Source organism: Cupressus sempervirens, chromosome 10 (genome assembly GCF_028749045.1).
Source record: "Cupressus sempervirens isolate cs-2001-9-10 chromosome 10, ASM2874904v1, whole genome shotgun sequence".
NCBI classification, from domain to species: Eukaryota; Viridiplantae; Streptophyta; class Pinopsida; order Cupressales; family Cupressaceae; genus Cupressus; species Cupressus sempervirens.
In genome coordinates, this window is record NC_143127.1 from 894,243,383 (window position 1) to 894,267,137 (window position 23,755).

Genomic DNA, 23,755 nt, shown 5'->3' on the forward strand with positions numbered 1-23,755 from the left:
AGAGGGTCATAGGTTAACCTATGACACCTCTCGATGCATTGGAACCAACCAAATGCATACCTAGGGGCCTTAGGGCCCCTACGGACATACATTGTCATGAAATGTGTCAATAGGGGACATAGGTTAAGCTATGACCCCTCTCGACTCATTGGAACTGACCAAATGTGTCCCTATGGGCCCTATGACCCTTACAGACATACATTGTCATGAAATGTGTCAAGAGGGGTCATAAAAACTTATGACACCTCTCGACACATTGGAACCAACCAAATGCATCCCTAGGGGCCCTAGGGCCCCTAGGGACACATGCTATCATGAAATGCATTGGTAAGGGTCATAGATTAACCTATGATCCCTCTTAATGCATTGAAACCAACCAAATGTGTCCCTAGCAGCCCTAGCGCCCCTAGGTACATATGTTGTCATGAAATGCATTGATAGAGATCATAGGTTAACCTATGACCCCTCTCGATGCATTGGAACCAACCAAATGTGTCCCTAGGGCCCCTAGGGACATAGGTTATCATGAAATGCATTAATAGGGGTCATAGGTTAACTTATGACCCCTCTTGACACATTAGAACCAACCAAATGCATCTCTAGTGGCCCTAGGGCCCCTAGAAACATACGTTGTCATGAAATGCATTGATAGTGGTCATAGGTTAACCTATGACCCCTATCGATGCATTAAAACCAACAAAATGTGTCTCTAGGGGTCCTAGGAGCCCTAGGGACATACTTTGTCATGAAATTCATTAATAGGGGTTATAAGTTAACCTATGACCTCTCTCGACACATTAGAACCAACCAAATGCATCTCTAGGGGCCCTAGGGCCCCTAGTGACATATGTTGTCATGAAATGCATCGAGAGGGGTCATAGGTTAACCTATGACCCCTCTCAATGCATTGGAACCAACAAATGCATCCCTAGGGGCCCTAGGACCCCTAGGGACATATGTTGTCATGAAATGCATTGATAGGGGTTGTAGGTTAACCTATGACCCCTCTCAACACATTGGAACCAATCAAATTCGTCCCTATGGGCCCTAGGGCCCTTAGGGACATATGTTGTCATGAAATGCATTGAGAGGAATCATAGGTTAACCTATGACCCCTCTAAATGCATTAGAACCAACCAAATGCATCCCTAGGGGCCCTAGGACCCCTAGGGACATACGTTGTCACGAAATGCATCGATAGGGGTCATAGGTTAACCTATGATCCCTCTTGATGTATTCGAACCAACTAAATGCGTCCTTAGGGGCCCTAGGGGCCCTAGGAACATATGTTGTCATGAAATGTGTCAAGAGGGGTCATAGGTTGACCTATGACCCCTCTCGACGCAATGGAACCAACCAAATGCATCCCTAGTGACCTTAGGACCCCTAGGGACATACGTTGTCATGAAATGTGTTGATAGCATTATATGTTAACCTATGACCCCTCTCGACACATTAGAACCAACCAAATGCATCCCTAGGGGCCCTAGGGCCTTGAGTAACATACATTATCATGAAATGCATCAATAGGGTTCATAGGTTAACTTATGACCCCTCTCGACGCATTGAAACCAAAAAAATCATCCCTAGGGGTCCTAGGGCCCCTAGGGACATATGTTGTCATGAAATGTGTCGATAGAAGTCATAGGTTAACCTATGACCCCTCTCGACTCATTGGAACCAACCAAATGGATCATAGGTCATAATAATTATAACAACAACAATAATAATATATGTTGTGTATAATATATTTAATAATTATAGTAAAAATCAAACTATTATAATATTATAATCATATATATATATGTATAATATTTATAGATCATAATAATAATAACATATATGACGTTATTATTTTTAATAATAATAGTAATAATAATAATATATAATAATCATATATATATATATATATATATAATATTTATAGATTATAATAATAATAACATATATTATTATATTTAATAATAATATAATATAATAATCATATATAATAATAATCATAAATAAATTATATATAATAATAATCCTATATATTAGTCATTCATAATAATAATCCTATATATATTAATCATCATACATTTAACCATACATAATAATAATCCTATATATATTAATTATCATACATTGCCCCTAAATTTCCTCCAAAATTTGGGCATCAATATCAGATATCCAATATGAAATTGGATATCTGATTTATTATTGGATATCGGACTTATTATTGGGTATCCGATATCAAATTAGATACCCGATAAGGTTTGGGCCTACTTTTTAGCTTTGGTATCAAGATGGGTGGAAAAAAGTTAGAGCGGATTTTGAAATGCTTTAAAAAATTTTCAAACTTTATTTTTTTCACATCGCCACTTTTTGGCACACCATGATCTTGTACATACCCTATTAGCCAAGTTAGGTTAGTTACCAAGGAACTTATTGGGAACCGAGTGACCCATTTTTAGTCTCAGCCAACTTGTAGCAGAACAATTTTGTTTATTATTTTGTTTATGTAAGCCAACTTAGTGGATGTTAATTTTTTATTTGTAAGGGTATTCAAGCCGACTTGACATTAGATTTCATGTATATGAAAGGTCAAGTTGTGGATTGAAATATTCAAAGAAGTGGAAGAAGATAAGATGTGATTAAAGAAGGATGTTGGATTAAGGGCAGAACATCCAAGGAGCTGCAAAAATTATTCTAATTAGGGAGGATCTAGAGGATAAGCCAAAAAAAATGATCTAAATCTACAAATCAATTGCTTCACCAATCAGGTCAATCATTGTTACTCTCCAACAATTGTAGCAGTGAAGAAATCTTTTAATAGAGTTGACTTAACAATCATTTTGTAAATCCTCTAATGAGGTGACATTTCTAGATTGAAGTGTCTTAAGACATCTAACAAGGCCACTCCTAATAGGGTGATTCAAATACTTCAACAGTTTCACACCTAATAGTGTGTTTTGTAACCTTTAATTGGGTTGGCTCCTAACAGGGCTCACTTCAAAAGAGTGGAAAGTTGTAACTAGTTACATTAGTGGTTTGCCCAAATTGGGCTTCCACATTAATTCTTGGTGTCTCATGTGTCCATGTTATTTTCTTAATGCTTTATCTTTCTGCAACTAAGTTACTAAAGGTTAATACACATTAATATCTCAAGATTATTTTAGTTAAAACTAATTCACCCATCCCCTCTCAGTTACTCCTATTATATTTCCAATAGTTATATATATTCAGTATACTTTTGTGTACTAAGGGGTGATAAGGTGTTCTGAAGGGTCAAATGGACCCTAAGGTGTCCTAATGTGTCATAATGGATTATAATAATACCTAGGGGGTCTTAGAACCACGTACATCACACTAGGCCTATAACTAGACTAGAGTCTACACATGTTAGTATCTAATCTTCTATAAAGGAGAGTGCTGAGGTGGAGACCTTAGAATCTATTAGCTTTTTAACTCGTACCCTTATATTGACTACATGGAGAATGTAGCTATTATTTTTTTAGAATGGACTACCAAGGAATTGCATGATATACTACTCTATGGGGCAAGGTATATACTTGATGAAAATAGGATTGTAGCTACATCTATTCAATAGACTAATGTGTGGTTAGAGGTCCTAAGTTGTTCTAAATGGTCAAAATGGGTCTTAAGGTGCATTATTAGGTCTTAAGGCATGTCACTCTCTCACCACTCTAGTTTCTACTATTTCTATCTCCCTCCCTTTAAGGCCTTTCTAAAATGCATTATATAGGGCATATATGTTATGCCATGTGCACCCTATAGTGCACACATGCTATTTAATACATTGTATTTTGATGTTTTACCAAATGGAACCTCAAAAATTACATAAATATATTTATATAGTGCACACACACTATTTTGCATGCACCTTATTATGTGTGTACGCTATGAAATAAATTAAAATCCACCAAGCCTAAGGCTTAGATTCACCTTGGAAATCTAACCCAAAGGATTGAAGGACTCAAACTTAGGTTTGAGCCATGTTTTATAGTAAGGCTACAAAAAATAAAAATAATAATTGTGTGCCCTCTGTCAACTTTAGTCATGGTTAAATAATGATAAAATTGGATGACATGATATTGTATATATCCTTTGTTAGCTATCTAACCATAAAATTTATTTTTAACTATGACTATCTTAAGCCTTTAATTCATCATTTCTTTCAAATGTATGTTAGATTTTGGCAATAAACCAACTTGTACTATTTTGGGCTTATATTTTGGCTCTTCAAATTTTGCATGAAGACATCTTTTAAGAAACTAGATTCCAATTTACACAACAACAAAAATAAAAATAAAATTTCAATTAGTTTTCAATGACTTGTAGGGGGAACATAAACATTCCACATTTCAAGATGTGTCCATTTGCAAAATGAATATATCAAAAAAATTATTACAAAAATCTAGGAGAAACTACATGGTATTAGCTAATTTCTTACTAGAGAAATTAAAATTTTTCATAATAAAGGTTAATATTTTGGGGACAACACACTTGACACAATGTTATTATTATTTTTCATAAAAAAATTGCCACTTTTGGTGCTCCCCAGTTTTAAAGGCCTTAAACTCCACCATTTAAAAAAAAATAACACTCTAGAAACTAGATTTGGAGAGATACAACTTTTATTCTTGTCACATCTTGAAATTTTGAGTCTAACTATCTTCAAATTTGGAGGGCTATAATCTCTCCAATTTGTCACCTTAATCATTTTGCATAGAGGAAAATTCCAATTATAACTCAATCACGAAGCTTGATAACTTCACCATCTCAAATCTGAGAGCTATAGAGATCAAGCTCCCACTATCATCATTAGCTCTCATACCAAAGCTCATCGATTAGATTGTAAATGTAAGAAACCCTTAGAATAATCATAATTTAATAATATTTCAAGATTGAAAGAAATCATTGTCACCTCATCCATCAGTGGCCATTTCTCACATACTCTATATTTTGAAAATAGACATTTCCTAAATCTTGAGAGCTAGTGACAATCATAAAATAAGGCCTTAATCATTTAAAAATTAAGCCCTCCATGTCATATCCATTCACCAATTTTCCAAGTTGAAAATAATATTTGATTTCATATTTCTACCTTGGGCAATGATAAAGCCAAAGAAACCCTTTTTTAGTCATAAAGGCAAGACGTGGGGCATGGATTTTCTTACTCATAGTTTTACATCACTTAACATTTTACAACCCTGTGAGTTGGAAAAAAGGGTAAGTTTTAATTGCTAACATCTAGCTTGTACCCTAATCAACATTGAAGCACTTAATATTGCACACTTAATCTCTCTAGTTGCTGATAACCACAAAATTCTACCACAAACCGTTAACTTGCTAGCTTGCAACTTAAGACAACTAGCTTATAAGTGGCCTAAGAGCTACTAACAACCACACAAGTGACTTTTTAATTCTCATTCTTATAGGATATGATATCACCCAAAGTGTCAACAACACAACCAAGGAAAACTTAATAACACTCTCCAGTTCACTTATGTAAAATGTTAACATAAAAATGGCTAGAGACATAACGACTAAACCAAAACATAATACTTGATAACTCACCACTTTTAAAATGTGAAGCATGAACTCCTAGAAGTTAGAGAGAAAACATGAAGCTTGTCTGACCAATGTTTTTACCAATTTTGTCATTGACATGGATCAATAAAGAAATGAGAACTCATATTTCAACGCTAGATGATTAGCCAACTAAGGCAATATGAAAACATGAAACTAGATAATCAACAAAAACATGACTAGACCACATGAAAAACCTTTTCTATAAAATCAAAGGATAGAAGCTTGAGATGACTAGTCAAAATTTTGCAGCCCTATTAATTTCCTTCAATTTTTAGGAAATATATGTTTAGTGTTGTATATTGGAATTTATTATCTAGTAGTCCATTTTGATTGTAATGAAAGAATAATCTATCTATCTAGAGACAGGTTTCATGTAACATATCACAAAAAGATGTTCATTCTTTAATATGAATTAATTGTTATACTCTATAAAATAAATTAACATTAAATCTGAATAAATGAATTTCCACATATATTTATTAGCATATTTAATTATTTTGCATATGCTAACTGATAATATATTACTATGTTTGTTAGTTCTTGCCAATGTAGTAATTATTGGGGAAGGCTTATTATTAATAAAAAAATTAAACTCCATTGGCACCAACTAGTCATCATTCAAAAAAATTTCATTTCCAGTTTAATGCTATATTTCAGTTAAGAAAGGTGTAGGTCTTTTAAACATATCATATGCTAAAAGGGTATATTTATCATTTGGTTGAAATAAAAATGTGGTGCAACAGATTTCATATACAAAAATTACAAAAAAATTCAAAGCCAAAAAAGGGACTACTTACAAGATCATTGGTAGAACATTGCTGAAGTAGAGGTTTCGAAGAAATGCTTTAAAGTTTACAGTTTTGAAGTACCAGATGGCATTTTCTAACAACAAGAATTCTATTGGGAAAAAAAGTGCCTTCTCTTGTTTTCAAAATATTATAGAAAATACATTATTGCTAATTCCAACTAAATAAATTAAAATTGGATTGCAATTTCAATTGATGTATAGAGGAAACTCAACCACCAAAAGTGCAATGATAAGATAAAAATAAAAATAGTATGCAAAATAAAATCATTTTTTTTTGCCAACTTATCTTTCAATATCTGAAGGCTACAGTGTTGGACATGTGACATCTATAAGATAGTTTATGTGCATGATCTCTCAAGTCAATATCTATGAAAAAGAATCTTTGATTTCTTGCTAATTTTCTCTTTTTTCCCTCATCTCATAATCTTGTGGATGTTTTGAGGTAAGCTCTTTTTCATTTCAATTCAATTTGTTTCATGATTTGATTTCTAGCAAGGAATTTTTTTTTCCCTGTTTTCCTACACCTTAGATAGGTAAAGTTTTTTCCATCCCTCTTTGCATCTTAATTTGCAAATATTCCTCCATCTTTTCTTGACTATTTTCCAAACATTTGGCTTCTTTGTATCTTATATCACTAAAATTCTAACTCATTGAATTAATATTTTCTGTAGTCTTGTAAGATTTTAAGCAATTCACTCGTAATTAGGGGTTTGGATTGTTGGCCATTAGAATTTAATTGTGTTCACAAGCTAACGTATGGGGAGTTTCTTCAAATTTTATTGGGATATAAAGAGTTGCATCTCTTCTCATATTGGTAGACTTGTTGCAATTCTCAAAGAATACCTTTTTCATTAGATCATATAAAATTTAGGAGTATCAAAATAAGACTTTTATTTCTTATGGTGTTATGAAACCACATATCAATTGACTCTTTTTTATCTCATTGTGTTCAATCTAAATATTGTGTACTTAATGCACATGGACACTATGTAACACTTATCCATGGGACATATACGTGCATTTATTTCCTTTCTTATGTAAAATGTAAGCTAATTTGGAATACTATGTCTATTTTAAATTTTAGACACCTAACTACTACTATTTATGTTGTCCTCTATGTTTTATACTAGTATATAATTAAATTATCAATTTGATGATCTTTTAACTCTTGAAGAGGTGGTCTTTTGTGAGAAACTTAAGAAATTTGTTGAATCTGATAGTGTTTACAAATGTATGTTTTACACTTTCATCTCCTCTTCTCAATATATTCATGTCCCTTTATGGTATTATTGTGTATTTATATAACCATATTGTATGAGATGCCATGAAACACTTTACAAAGCTATGAGATCAAGCACTATATGTAAGATTGTGCAGAATAGTTTTAAATTATATATTCAATATCATAATTCTCCTTTATGGAAACAATGTACTTGCATTTGTATAATGGTATGAGAGTTAGACTAAATCAAACCTACAACAAACCATCTTTCACATATGAATATATAGCCCTATTTTTTCTTTAATTTTTGTTTTTGATGGAGGATCATCTTTTTTCGCGTCGACGTAATTCCCTTTTAGATGTTTGGGGCCCATCACTCAACATCGTTTATTCTATGGTGGGCTCTTTGTGAGCCTTTCAACTTCACCAGTAGACCAAGGGCCTTTTGACTTTTCCTAAATCTTACACTTATAAAATTTTAACATTTTTTTACAACAAAATTTCCATTTGAGATTGTGTCAAATCTTGCAAATATGAAGATAGATGTTTATGTCTAGAATGGCTTGTAAGAATATGATTTTCTGATAGGATTGTTTTAAAATATTTACATTCTTATTAATAAAAAATAAAAAATAACTTGACTATCACATAAAAAGTATTTGAACTAAAATCAAAATAGATTAATCTAATTAATTAATATGTAAATGTTAACCCTTACATATGCACTAACATTCTATTGACTAAAATAATTGTTGAATTCTTTCTAGATGTTTTTACAATAAATTTTACAAATTTAAATTATACTTTGAGCTTTTTCTAGATGTTATTACAACAGACTTTTAACACTTTAAAAAAATAATAATAATAAAGAAAATTCTCAAGTTAATACAATATATTTGAGAAAAAACTATTTAGACTAGAAAGACGTCATCATGTTGTTGACAAAAGCAATGTCTATGTATTTAAAAGACAGAAAAAAGACTATCTTCCCACCCACCTTTGACAAGAACTATGCTACTCGGGAAATCTTCTTTATAATGACGTTCAAGGCACCAAACACGACGGCATTGTCATAGTCACTCTACACTTCATCAGTTTGCACTGTACACACTTCGATGGGACTGAAATCTTTACAGAGGTGAATGCGACATTTCATAGATGCGATCAACAATAAATGTACCATCTTTAGTAAATTTAATTTGACCCTTTGCCACCAAGGGCATCTTTTCTCTTGCAGAAGAAATTAGGTGTTTAACCGAGTTTAATGAAACCTTTGACAAAGTTAGTTTTTCACTTTTAAATAACGCCGAAGAAATTAGGTGTTTAGTTAGTTGTACCGAGTTTAATGAAAACTTTGACAAATTTGTACTTCTTTTCAACGCCAATATCAGCGAAGGTTATATATATGAAGCTTTCTTGACTCTGGCGTCCATAAAAAGTATAGATACCATTTGATTAAGGAAAAAGATTTAGTTTGATGGGGCTCAGTGCCGAAACGTCGTCGGTAGATAGTAATGCAGGCTGCGAGGCGGTGAGCCCGCTCAGTCAGACATTTTGTACTCCCTTACTTTCATTATGCGTGCAGGCCATTTTTGAGCTTGAAGAAGCCATTGATGTCTCTAGCGCCAAGCAAGCCATTACAACTACTCTTCTGCCAGGCAACCCACGGTTTCGTAGTAAGATGGTCTGTACATTTTCTTATAGATAATTAAATTTTATCATATTTTATTCAATAATTGTTGTTCATATTTATTGATGTAATGGCAGACTGAGAATCGACACGGAGTTCCGCATTGGGTGGAAACTGAAGTAAACGTGGACGATCATGTAATTGTTCCAGAGTTTCCTCCGGGCCAAACTGAATATGACGAGTTTGTGAAAGATTATATCAGTACCATACATTTAACCCCTCTTCCCAAGTGTAGGCCCATGTGGGCATTTCACATTCTCAACTACAATACAAGCAAGGCCAGATCCACATTAATCATAAACATGCACCATTCCTTAGGTGATGGTACTTCCCTCATGTCCCTTCTTCTCTGCTGTGTCACCAGGGCAGATGATCCCAATCTCCCTGTTACCTTTCCTTCATTCATGAAATCTCCACCTCGCAAAAGAGTTAATCCATTTCAGTCATCATCATGGGTTTCCATTGAATTTATGTATTTTATGCTTCATACGCTATTATTCATGCCTCTTCTTGTACTGTGGTGCACTTTATGTGATCTCATAAGCAGCTTCCTTAGAATTATATGGACGGATGATTGCAAGTTGCCCTTCCGTGGGCCTCCCGGTGTTGAAATGCTGCCCAAAGTCATATCCTCTGTCACCTTCCTCATGGAAGACATCAAAAAGATAAAGAGTTCCGTTGGAGGAGTAACTTCTTTATCTCACCCTCATTTGACATCTACATTCTATACATTTTATCTTTTCAAAGATGCTCATTTCGGTAAAATACTTTTGCAGACGGTTAATGATGTTGTAATGGGCGTTGTCTTCGCTGGACTTCAACGATACCTGGAGACAACTCTTTCTCACGGTGCGCGCAATGAATGTTCATAATTTAGCTATTATTCTGACTCATTATACATTATGGTATAATGACTTCAATGATATATAAATATATATATATTTTGCAGGAGAAGGGGCAAAAGTCAGGAAGGAGATGGCGAAGTCAACAGTAACGGGGATTGTATTCATGAACACAAGAGCACTGTCTGGATTGAAGGTATTTATAAAATTAAATATTATTGCTGTATACATCATTAGCTAATAATTAGTCGATAAATAATTTAAAACAATGGACAAAATGTAGTTTTAAAATATAAGGTATGGAGAATATGTGCAATAAATATTTAATCTTATTAGATATGATAATCAAAATAATTTAAAAATTGTTATTAAATATGTTTCAAAGATATATATATGTTGTGTGTGTGTGCGCGCACACATGATAATAATCATCAAACTTAGATAATTTATTTTATTTATTTTTAATTATGATTTAAAAGGAAAAAATTCTAATTTTCATAAATATTATATTTTTAGTAGTTATAAGTAGTCAACAATTACAAGATTTTTAAATTTATTGTGAATATTTACATAACATAAACAATTGTTGAAAGTTAACATTGAAACACTATGAGGAAATCGAACAAAATTGTTGATAAATACCTACTTACCATAATTGTGCAGAAATCCTATGATTAAAAAAATCCTCTACACATGCACAATTAATGACTATAAATATTTTATAATTGATGAAATTCAATTGAAATATGAAGAATATTAGCAAACCTAATTAAACTATGGATTTGTGCAGGATATTAAAGAAATGTTGAAACTTAAGAGTAAAGCACCATGGGGAAACCACATTGGGATGTTACAAATCCCTATTCCCATAACTAATGAAGAGAGTCCATTAGGCTTTGTGCGAAGAGCCAAGCAAATCATAGATAGAAAGAAAATGTCACTTGAAGTCTTCATCACTAGAAAACTATTCAGCTATCTTTCCTCAAAGGTATGTGATACATGCTAAGTGTGATTATATTACATTTGTAGGGAAATATAATAATATTTTAAACCAAAGTTTATACTTTTTAATTATTGCAGGCATCTGCTACTAGCATCTATAACACACTAGCAAACACAACATTAGCATTATCAAATATGATCGGCCCCACAGACAAGATAGCACTCATTCGAATTCCTATTAAGAGCATCTCTTTCTTGGCATCTGGGATTCCTCAGGTAAGTAATCTGGTAGCAATGATAAGGAAAACACTTACCTATTCTCCACTTTTCTATTGCTTATAACTGTAACAATATCTATCTCCTACTTGAAGTTCCTATTAAGTAAAAATAGAATAGCATAATAAAAATAGAGAGAAATTAAACTTACTACGTGTTATTAAATATTGGTAATAGTAATTACAAATACATAGAGTCATATGGCTACATTAGGATCTTATAATTATGCTAATGCAATTGACAACACACTAACACAATTGACAATACACACATGAGCTTGACAACTAGTTGGAATGTACTTACACTTGACTCAAACACATCTATAATCTTGTTTGATTCATTCTCCAACACACTAACTAATGGAGCACTGAATTCCAACACCTCCTCTGAATGCCACAACATTAAAATGGCGTATAATATTAACTACATTATGCATATTCTTTTCTTTGAAAAAATAATTCTTAGACTTGTAAGGCTTCTTCAAGTTTCTCTCAACTACTGGTATAGTCATGAACCTATCATCCAAGTTTTGAAACATCATTAGACACCAATTGCACATAAAATACCTCATAACACTTGTAAAGGTATGATGCCAAACTTCCAAATTTGCTAATCTCCCTAAACCATTGAACACCAATCTACACATGCATCTCTCATAATCTTGATGAGGTATAGTTTCTTTCATTTGTTTGCACCTCAGATGATTGGGAATCTATCTAACCTCTATTAAATACCTTCCTATTTCCAAAGCATTGGCTTCTTCAAAATAAAATAACTTCATCTTCAATGAAATCCTCATCACCATCAAGATCTAGTGGCACTTCTCTAGGCCTCATCTCCTTCATAGATTCTTCTCTAACACACAAAATTTTAACAAGAAGTTGGCTCTGATACCATATTAGTAAAGTAGAACAATAAAATAAAAATAGAGATAACTTACAACTTGTTAATAATTATTGGTAATAGTAACTACAAATATATAGAGTCATATTACTTTCATTGCCTAACTCTCTAACTAATGAAGCATTAAATTCCAATAGTTTAAGCTTCACATTATGAATATGATATGTTAATGCTAAACTCTATTTTCTTAGAGATATATTTTTTGGTGTAATGAATTATTTTGTTTTGTAGACGCTTCTTTTGACGGTGGTGAGCTACATGGGAAGTGTGAGATTGGAAGTGATTGGCACCAAGAATTATGTGAATAGTGATACTCTAGCCAAGTGTTTTATTGAATGCTTTGACAAGATGATGGATGCCATTGAGGGAAACATAGTTGGGTCCTAGGTTTTGGGTTTTTCTTCTACTATAAATTTTTCTACATTGTTTTAAATAAGATCTTATCCCAATCATGGGTATGTGTATTTAAAATTTAGTACTGATACAAATGGAATTTCATACATCAAGGTTCAAACTCATTGCTAAGTTTTTTTTGTTTTGAATTAATGTTATAATGTGCAAGTTCCAATACTAAGCCTTGATTTAATGTAATAGGTAGGCTAAGTAGTAATTTTTGATTGTTCAACTATGGTGATTCTTAAGAATTGTGATCTATTGATCATAAAAAATGATAGATTTGAATGTTGAGCAATTTAAAAAATATTATATGTCCATTTTGTTAATATTATTTTATCATTTATTAAAACATATCAATATCACTAAAAAATTAGCTTCCTAAAAGAAATAGTCTAATAAGAACATGTTACATTTAATTGTGTTGTTCAACCTACTAGCTACCTTTTAATGTATTCCTTCAAAAATAAAAAAAACATTCTAGTTCTCATTATGACTTTAATAAATCTTTAAAATGAAATGAAGGAATGCTTTATGGAAGGAAAAAACCACATTTGTCATGATTAATTAAAAAAATAGAATGGGGATAAAACACTATCAACGAGGTTTGGACAAATAATGAATTTTTTTATAGTAGAATTGTGTTGGACCAAGGGAATTCACTCTAAATTTTTATAGCACAACATAATTCAATAATAAATGTCTGTATACAATGTATATGATAATCTTTAATAAGCAGTAAGTCCTTCATTCATGGCATCTAACTATGTAAAATAGGAAAAAATAATTTTAGAATAAAGTATTTAAGATTTGAGTGACATAAATATTTGCAAATTGTTTTAGAAAATCATTGAATGTCCTCAATGGAAAGGTACAAAGATCTAACATAACACAATATAATGCTAAATTCCATAGATCTAAAAATATTGCTACATAGTCCTCTTGTGATAGAAGTATTTAGAGCCTTTATTATATAAGAAATCAAAAACAATAAAATCTAGGCTTGAAATCAATAGATCTACTTTAATCACTATATGTGTATCTTGTCTAATTAATGTGATTGGATAAAAAATTGACTTTCATGTAGTTTAGTTTTGAATTTGTGAATCTTTATGGATATTATTTTAATAAGAAGATACAATTAGAACTTTAATATTTCTATTCTTGAATCATGTCACAAAATTACAAGTCACTCTGAATTAGAATAGTAGAACATAGTTCAACACTAAATGCCCTTATACATGTTGCATATCCCCATATTGAAACACCTAATATTCAATTGCAAAATAAATGTATTTTTATTTTGTAAAGACATGTAATTCTATTTATAATTTATTGAAATATCTATTTAAATCCAAAGGTCTTTCTAACATTAACACATTTTGAAAAGATCTAGTGTACAAGAAACACTTACCTTAGAGAATTCTACATATAATATTGTATAATAATCAATTGCAATACAAAAGGAATCAATTCTCATAAACGTATATATTCAAAACATAAAAAATAAATTCAATAAAATAAAATTTGAGCACCCTATAGTCTTTAATGATGTAAGACTATTTTTACATGAGAGACAATACATACTGCAATAGGTGTAAGCTAATTTATGCACTAATGTAGGGATGGTTAAAAAATTAAGGCTAGAGGCATCTACCTAACTATCTAAACATCTTGTTGAGTAAACACAACAGAAACAAATAACAAAGAACAACACCAAGGGGAGAGAGAGAGAGAGAGAGAGAGAGAGAGAGAGAGAGAGAGAGAGAGAGAGAGAGAGAGAGAGAGAGAGGGAGAGAGAGAGAGAGAGAGAGAGAGAGAGAGAGAGAGAGAGAGAGAGAGAGAGAGAGAGAGGGAGGGAGAGGGAGAGAGAGAGAGAGAGAGAGAGAGAGAGAGAGAGAGAGAGAGAGAGAGAGAGAGAGAGAGAGAGAGAGAGAGAGAGAGAGCAATACCTTTATTGATTTACCACATTATCTGCAACATTTCCTGGCTATGAGGACTTTTAGGTTATGACCAAAGCAATAATCATAAGTACATAAAAATAAATCCAACATGATACAAATGCAATCAGATATCCAGACTTTTTCTTCTTAACTTCTATGACTCTTGTACTTTCTTTTGTGTCCTACCTCTAAACCTAAACTAGACTTACTACTTATACTTGCCAAAATAGCTTGTTGAAGATTCTAGGTCTTTATATAAGAGAAGGTAAACATCATAATGTTCCACACATAGCCCAATGCATGGTCCTTATATTAAATTCATGCCTCAAATTAAATAAACAAGTTGGTTCATACTAGGAACCCATCATAGAAAAACTCGATCAAAGAAGGAACCAAGCATCAAAAAACCATCGAGCTCACTTAGCACTTGGAGGAACTCAGAAGAAACAAAAATCAGCCACAACAACAACTCAACCAATACCACACTCAAAAATCATTGTGCTTGGCCAATATTGCACTCAGAAACAACTAGGAAAATGCACAAAGATGAGCAGGAAATCAAGGAAAACCCAAGATGCTCCTACATCAGCCAACTGATGTTGAAATAAATAATTCTCCCTAATCATTAAGATGTCACAACCTAAGCTGAATCCAACTTAGATTGAGAAATTCGTGTAGCATCTTCCACTGGTCTTTTCTTTTACTTTACCAAATATGCATAGTAATCTTTTCCTCTTGTGATTTCACCAACTCTCTAATAAAAAAATTGTTCAATCTCTTCCACCTTCTTCTTAGGATAATCATCTAGTACAAAAACTATCTAACTCATGATACTCATACAAATAAACAACATGGAATATAGGAGATTTATCCATGTCATCAAGTAACTCAACTGAAGGATTTGAGCAATACACAAAACAAATCTACGAAGTCCTTGAATACCTTCATGTAGAAAACCTATCACATAGAAGAAAAAGGAAGGAAGAGGTAAGGGTTTGCTTTGAAAATATGCAAATTGTATTCTCAGAAAAAAGAAAAGATATAGGATACTTACAAATGATCTATCCTTATAGTGGGAGATCAAAACCTGAAAAGGGTAACCTAAAAGGTACAAAGGTAACGTAAAAGGTAAATTTTATTTAATAATTACTAAATAATTATTAAATGAGAATACAAAAGTGCATAAAGTGAAATCTTAAGAAGGGAGAAAAGGAAATTTAATTAATTAAATTAAATTAACCTTTTTCTCTAACATCAACTTCATAAGCATTATCACTATCAAACTTCCTAAAGATTCTACAAGGACCAAACTTCTTCATTTTCAGCTTACTATACATTCCAATAGAAAATCTACTTTTCTGCAAATGAATCATCACCTTATCATTAACTTCAAAAACATGATGTCTTCTAGACTTGTCTACATTTTCCTTATCCTTCTAATTAATTTGTGTCAACCTCAACTTTACTTCCTCATGCAAAAACTTCATAAAATCAGCAAGTTCTTCATCTTCAGTAGTTCTCTTATCTTCTCTAGAAACATCCTTCAAATCTAATATACCTCTAGGTTGCATTCCAATAACAATATGAAAAGGTGTTTCCCTCGTACTCTTATTCACATGATTATTACATGCAAACTCATCTTGTGCCAATACCACATCCCAATTGCTCAACTTATCTCCAACTAAACATCTCAACAAATTACCTAAGAATCTATTCACAGCCTCTATCTATCCATCTATCTATTGGTGGAATGTAGAAATAAACTCCAACTCAGTACTCATCTTCTTCCACAAAGTCCTCCAAAGACAACCAACAAACTTGTTGTCTCTGTTAGAGATAATAATTCTTGGTAATCCATGCAATCTAAAAATCTCTTTAAAGAAAATCTCTACAACATGCATTGCATCAAATGTCTTCTTACATGGTATGAAATGTGTCATCTTAGAAAATCTATCCATAATAAGAAATTTAGAATAATACTCTCTTGTTGTCTTAGGTAATCCAAGAAAAAAATACATACTACTGTCACTCCAAGGTTTCTCGGGAATAGAAATAGGTGTATACAGTCCAATACTCTCACTTACTCCTTTTGCAACTTGACAAATTCCAAAATTCCTAACAAACTTCTAAACATTCTTAATATAGATCTTTAGCCAATAATACTTATCCTTAAGAAAACTCAATGTCTTATCAATTCCAAAATGTCTAGCTAATCCACCACAATATTTTTCTTTAATAAAATTAACTTTCATAGAACTTCTTGGTATACATAATTAAATTTCTTTGACTAAGATACCTTCTTGAATGAAATACTCATCATACTTGGTTGATTTAATAGTTTTGGTGCTCTACACTCTCTCTGTGCCTCAAAAAAATTAGGGTTCATATCATACAACTCTTTTATCTCATCAAAACCAAGAACTTCAACCTTCATCTTGGTCAATAAAGAATATCTTCTACTCAATTCATCTACAAGTTTTCTAGTGACTCTACTTTTATGCTTTATCACAAATGTGAAACTCTACAAGTACTCAACACAGTTTATATGTCTCAAATTCAACTTATGTTGACTTCCAAAATACTGTAAATATTTATTATTAGTATACAATACAAACTCTTTAAGAATCAAATAATGTATCCACTTCTTCAAGGCTTGAACAATAGCATAGAACTCTAGATCATATACAAAATACTTCTTTTTAGCATCATTCAACTTATCACTAAAGAAAGTAACACATTTACCTTCTTGACTTTACATAGCTCCTATTGACCAACCACTTGCATCCCACTCAACTTGAAATACCTTATTGAAATTGGGTAAAGCTAATATAGGTAACTCAACAACCTTTTGTTTCAAAGTCTAAAAACTCTTATTAGCTCCATGTGTCCACTTGAAATCTTTTCTTATCTCCTCTCATAGTCTCAGTCATAGCATTACAAATAGAACTAAAATTCCTTATAAATTTTCTATAGAAACTAGCCAAACCATGAAATGATCTTACCTCGCCCACAATCTTGGGTATAGGCCATTCCATATTTTCTTTAACCTTCTCAAGATCCATCTTCAAACCATCAGCTGAAATGACAAATCCTAAATACATAATCTCCTCTTGCATAAAGGAACACTTCTTCAAATTAACAACAACTTCTGCTCTATTAGCATCTGCAACACTCGCCTAATATTTTTGAGGTGTTCTTCCTTGTTCTTACTGAATATCTGAATATCATTTTGTTAGAGTTTTTTTCTTATTAATTAAGTCATATTGATTTAATTATTAAGTCACTTATTATCTCTAGTTTACTTAAGATAAACTTTAGGAATATAATTATTAATTCTTTTATTAATTATTATCACACAACCTAGGTTTTACTCGTTAGGGTTTTGATTTCCTTTTATAAGGATTGATCCCTTTGTAATTTATTGATTCACATTTGATAATAGAAATCTCTCTTTTTACTCATCAAGAATGTCTCATCTTTGGATCTGAGAATTCCAACCTCCATAGCTTTTGCTTCTCTCTTTCTGTGATAGGTGTTTGCATGTAGGTGGTTCATGAAAGCTATAGGGTTGTTCTTTCATCAACTTCAACATGGTATTAGAGCTCCGGATCTTCATGCCCCTATTTTATTTCTGAGAGGTTTGGCTTGGCTTTTAGATATGTATTTTCTCTTTCAGAGGGTTTCATTTTTTTATTTTTATTTATTTTTATTAGATCTAGCGGGTCACTTTTTTTCAATGCACTTTGAGCCCAAATGTACCTCACTGTTGAGCTCAGAGTGCCCAAAAACCCCTATATTCATATAAAATTTGTCCAATTTGGACACAGTTGGAATCCAAGGAAAAAGCAATTGCTCCCAAATTTGGCATGTTTCTCGAGGAAGTGATTTTATGATTTTTTGGCTCAAAAATCAAGAATATTGGCACATAAATTGATGTTTTCTAGCAGGAAAATCAAGAATTTTACAACAAAAAAATGAGTTTTTGGAATAAAAAATGCAATTTTTTGACACAAAAATTGAGGTTTTCTTTTACAAAAATCAAGATTTTTTGGCACAAAAATCTAGAAACTTTTTGGTATAGAACTAACATGATTTCTGAGGCAATTTTGGTATGAAACCTACACACTTCCCGAGCCAATTTTGGTATGGAACCTAGGTAATTCAACAAGAAGTTGGGTCTCAATTCCACAAATTGATATCATGCTCTTTTAGAAATGAGCATCCATTTTTTAAAAATGGGTACTTGTATTAGGCTTGGGTGCCTGATTTGAAATTCAAAAACTAGGTACCTCTTTTATTTTTGAAAAAATAAAAAAACTTGAATTTTAAAAAAATGGGCACCCATTTTTTAAAAATAAAAAATTGGTACCCCTTTTTCAAAAATCGGGTGCCCATTTTTTACTTTTAAAAAACGGGTTCCTGCTTTAAAAAAAAAAACAATTTTTTTTTTTTTTAAGAACTTCAAATGTGTTTTAAATGTTGATTTGACTATTTCAAAATAGGCATGACCCATTTCTTACAACATGGAGTGAGAGTTTTTCTCTTGCCTCAAATTTTGGTTTGGGATAGGCTTGGTGAGACCAAACTTATGACTTGACCTCTCAAGATTTGGCTAAGGCATTGAACAAATGAATTCATGCCTTGCAATAATTTTTAGAGGGTATTTGCGATCAATTATTTTACCAAATAAAAACCTATTAGAGTCCTCACTGTCCTAATTTTAAAAATATAAATTTTATAGTGTTATTAGTTTATTACTTTTTAATCAAAGGTGGTGCCTGAATGTAAAATAGTGAGGTTCGCTAAAACTTTAACAACTTTTTTATTTTATGATTTTTCTTAAATTAATTTATATTTCATCAATTTACATATAATTATTTTGAAGTTAAAAGAAAAAAATAATTTTTGAAAAAGGTGAAGTTTTGATCAAATTATGGTGTCCGTATACACGAGATTTTAGAATTTACCTTTATAGTGAAATAAAAATTATTAATAATAAAATAATATTCAATAAAAAATAAGGTAAGAATATTATCATCAATCTTTCATGTGTTAGGTAACTTCCTTTGAAAGGATTTACAAAAATTCATTTATTTATTTCAAATTATAGTGTTCGTACAAGAGTGTGGTATGGTCCTAAACCAAACATTTTGAAAAGGTGATTTTTTAAGATTCATACCAAAAAAAATCTATCATATGGGTATGCAAATAAATTACATATTTAAAAAATAGATACTAAACACTACATTTTTTATTGCAAAATTTTTTTTATATTCAATCTCTAAATGCCTCCAAATTTGACATCAACTGACGAATTTTTTTTGAAATAGGAAAAACAATTCCACTTTTTGCCCAAAAGTGAGACCCAACTTCTTGCACTTACCCACCTTCACGCTTCCTTAGATAGTTTCTGGTACGAAACTGACATACTTCTTAATGTTATTTTTGGTACTGTGTGCACCCTTCCCGAGGTATTTTGACATGTGTCTTGAGGTGTTGATTTTTTCTTTTTTCCCTTCCATCTCTTTTTTGACCTACTTGTGGTTTTTTGGTCATAACTTGCTCATCCACAATCCATTTTTTGCAAACAATATATTGTCAAAAAGGTGATTCTGAACTCATCATGATAGTGCAATTTATTTGGTCTTTTTATGCTATTTCTTTTCCAATCAATGCAGTCAAAGTTAGAGGTTCTATTTTGCACTCTAGGATACATATCTTGAGACATTCTATTTTACAAATTCTACTGCATGCACATCCCATTCAATTTTTTTCTTCTTTACATTTTGGTGGATATCGTGGTTGTTTAAGATCTGAGGATTGATTTTTTTTCTTCATATGATTTTTCATGGGTTGTACTATTTCTTGTATTAGTCTTATGTCTCTTTTGATCTTTTTTGACATCCTTTTTGTAATATGTTTGCAAATGCACTGAGATAAAGTGTCACTCTATTGCATTTCAGGATCTTACACATCTTTGTGTGTTTTTATACTCACACTACATTATAAAGTGCCTTGGGGGGTTTCATGTTGGCCATATTCATCATCTTCCTTTGTCAAGTGAGTGTTCCTTCCATGACATTATCCTCATGATGTGTGGATGACATGCATCATTATAGGTGTTTGTACTTCCTTTGCACTCTCGATGTTTCTAGTTCTTCTTTCAGTAAGAGATATTGCATTCAGTTTCAGTGTTCATGTCTTATTTCTCAACATTATTGGCGGGTTATGTTGGTTCTATTACTTTCTTGGTTCGATGGAGTTAGATATGTATTCAGTATCTGATCCTATCTACTAGGCAATTGTAGTATTTGGATGCATTTTGGTGAGATGGATCATATACCATATAGATATTCTTTCATTCCTATTTTTGGAGGCCATGAAGATACCTTTCATCTTCGATTGATTAGCTCTTCAAACCTAGCCTTTTTAACCTAGTCATGCTCTACATAATGGATGTTCTTCAAATCAATAGTTTGGTAGTGTTTGTAGTTTTTTGCTTTAGTGGTATTCTTCATGATCATCTTTTGTTCCTATCTTCTAGGACATTCCCTAGTTTGGAGGCTTCTTTAGTCATTTACTAGTTCTTTTTAGCAATATTTCTATCACTTTTTTGGAGTAGAGTTTTTCCCATGTGGTTTTCTCTATTTCTCCTCTTTTTAGAGATCAATAAATTACAAAGAGATCAATCCTTAATAAGTAAAACCTAGATTTCATGATAATAATTAATAATTATATGGCTAAAGTTTAGCTAAAGTAATAATCCTTAATAAGTGAAACCTAGATTGCATGATAATAATTAATAAAATAATTAATTATTATATGCCTAAAGTATAGTTGAAGTAAAATAGAGATAATAAGTGACTTAATAATTAAATCAATATGATTAATTAATAAGAAATTGTTTTAATGCTCTAAGACCCCCCTTAAGATAAACTTAGAAAGTAGCTAAAAAGCTAGAAACTAGTACTAAAAGTAAATTTGGGTCTCGACAAAAAAGTTTGATGAGGTACCCAAGTACAACCCTAAACATGATATTATTATATCCAAGACAAAACATAAATTGAAAGGAACCATACTCTAGATACCCCAAAGCACAAAGTGAATATCTAGCACCGACCTCATATTGGAAGTAGACCATCTCTGTACACCAGTTCCCTAGCTGTGTTACAGGTAACTATGCCTCCTAACCACATGGTACCCGTAGGTCCATACCTATCATACTTATGGAGATAATGACCCAACCACAATCACATAAGATAATCACCCATGGCTAACATATACTCTAGTCAAGAATATGATAACAACATCTATATGATCATGAAGACAATGTAGTACACTAGGTCACTAGTCAAAACCACTAAGGATAACTATGTATGCACTCAAGAAAAGTGTCACTACTTGACATTAGGTGACATGAGTACTTAAAGCCTTTGATCAACTCCCTCAGAAGGCTATACTCAAAATTTATCTTTGACCAACTCCCTTGGGAAGCCAGAATTATGCCTTTGATCAAATCCCTTAGGATGCCAAATACACACACCTCCAATCAACTCCCTCAAGAGGTCAAGTGTTCAATAATTTTATCTTACATTAAGTTTATTTTTCCATTTCTTAATTTTGGTTATTGCCAAGTTAAAGCCTCTTTACATCACCTTGTTAGCCACTTCTAGGTTGGGGTACACAAGACAACTCACTCCACCACCTAACCTACATACCCATGGTCATCACATGATGAGTGCCTATAGGAAATGCAAATTCCCAATCCAACCCTCAAATGAACAATCCCTCAACTAGAATATATTCAAAAGTTTTGGTCTCACAAGATCCCATCATATACATAAGCATATGCTTGTGTGTGGTCACATCCATCTTCATGAATGAAATCACATAATACCAATATAAGGGTTAGACGAGAAATGCAACAAATGATACAAGTACAATCTCACTCAACCAACCTATATCTAGGAGTACTCATTCAACATGAATCCCAAAGATGGTAAAGTGAAAATATGGTAGAATTGGAAACCTATTATACATTCCAAATACACAACCTAAAAAACTCCAAGAAATACTAAATAAAACTAGAAAGCACACAAAATGAGGCAATGTGAAAATCACCCAAAATCAACATTGTAAAAAATTGAAAAAATGAAAATACATTATCCAAATGGTTGCCAAAATTTGAAAAATAAAATAAAATTAAAGTTCCAAGATCATATGCAAACATGACTAGCATAACAACATAAAACTTCAAACTAAAACCCCTAAAAATACTAAAATGTTCATACCCGCCCAACCAGGTAGAACTAGCATACCAAAATGGAGGGGAAAACTTGTTCTAAATCTCCGATCAAATTATTATAAAAAATGAGAACTAAAATGAAGCCAAAATAATTAAATGAGAAAGCCCTACCTTGTAGCCAAGTGGGCTAAACGAGAAAAGTCATTGTAAAATAAACAGGTTGCCAAATCAGATGAAACCATCAAGGAAGTGGAGCAATTTTGGCATGAAGCCAATGAGCCTCTCCATACTTGAATCTTCCAAACATATCAATCATAGCGACCAAATGAAGGAATTTCTCCAAGATGGTTTTGCAAGAAATTCTTCATATATTTCTCAAAAACATGAAAAATAAAAAGGTTCCTATAGAAACTCACTTTAGGCATAATATAAGAACTTTATCAAGTGACTTATAAAATAGATTATTAATTCACTTAATTTAATATATTTTCCCCCTTTTACCAAATTAAATTAGGCAACTCCAATTGAATTGGAATTCATCTACACCAAATTAGTCATGAAATAAATTAAATTAAATCAATATAAAATTTCCATTAAACTATTAAATCACAATATTAAAATAACTTTCATGACCACTGTGGATTCGTAAATGAAAAGACACTTCAATAGTCTAGTCACAAATGCATAATGAGTTTGGATTTACCACTTAACTAGAGGGTTTATTATTTTAATTAATAGGATACATCACAAATACAAGGATGACATTGGCTCAGTATAAAAAAACAAATCACTAACTCTATGTGCCACCACTAGGGATAGAAGTCCTAAAAAATAAACAACCCAATCAAGTGTAAATGCACAATAATACTATAGCTGAAGCAATAGTACATGAAATC

General features: G+C 32.0%; 1 protein-coding gene across 1 annotated transcript; it reads left to right on the plus strand.

Moving 5' to 3' along the window:
* Positions 1-9,102: 9,102 nt before the first annotated feature.
* LOC149536875 (wax ester synthase/diacylglycerol acyltransferase 1-like) lies at positions 9,103-12,665 on the plus strand. Its single transcript, XM_089806363.1, has 7 exons — positions 9,103-9,309; positions 9,393-10,001; positions 10,092-10,164; positions 10,265-10,353; positions 10,948-11,145; positions 11,238-11,375; positions 12,510-12,665. The coding sequence occupies exons 1-7, from the start codon at positions 9,103-9,105 to the stop codon at positions 12,663-12,665; spliced, it is 1,470 nt and encodes a 489-aa protein (XP_089662489.1).
* Positions 12,666-23,755: the final 11,090 nt, after the last annotated feature.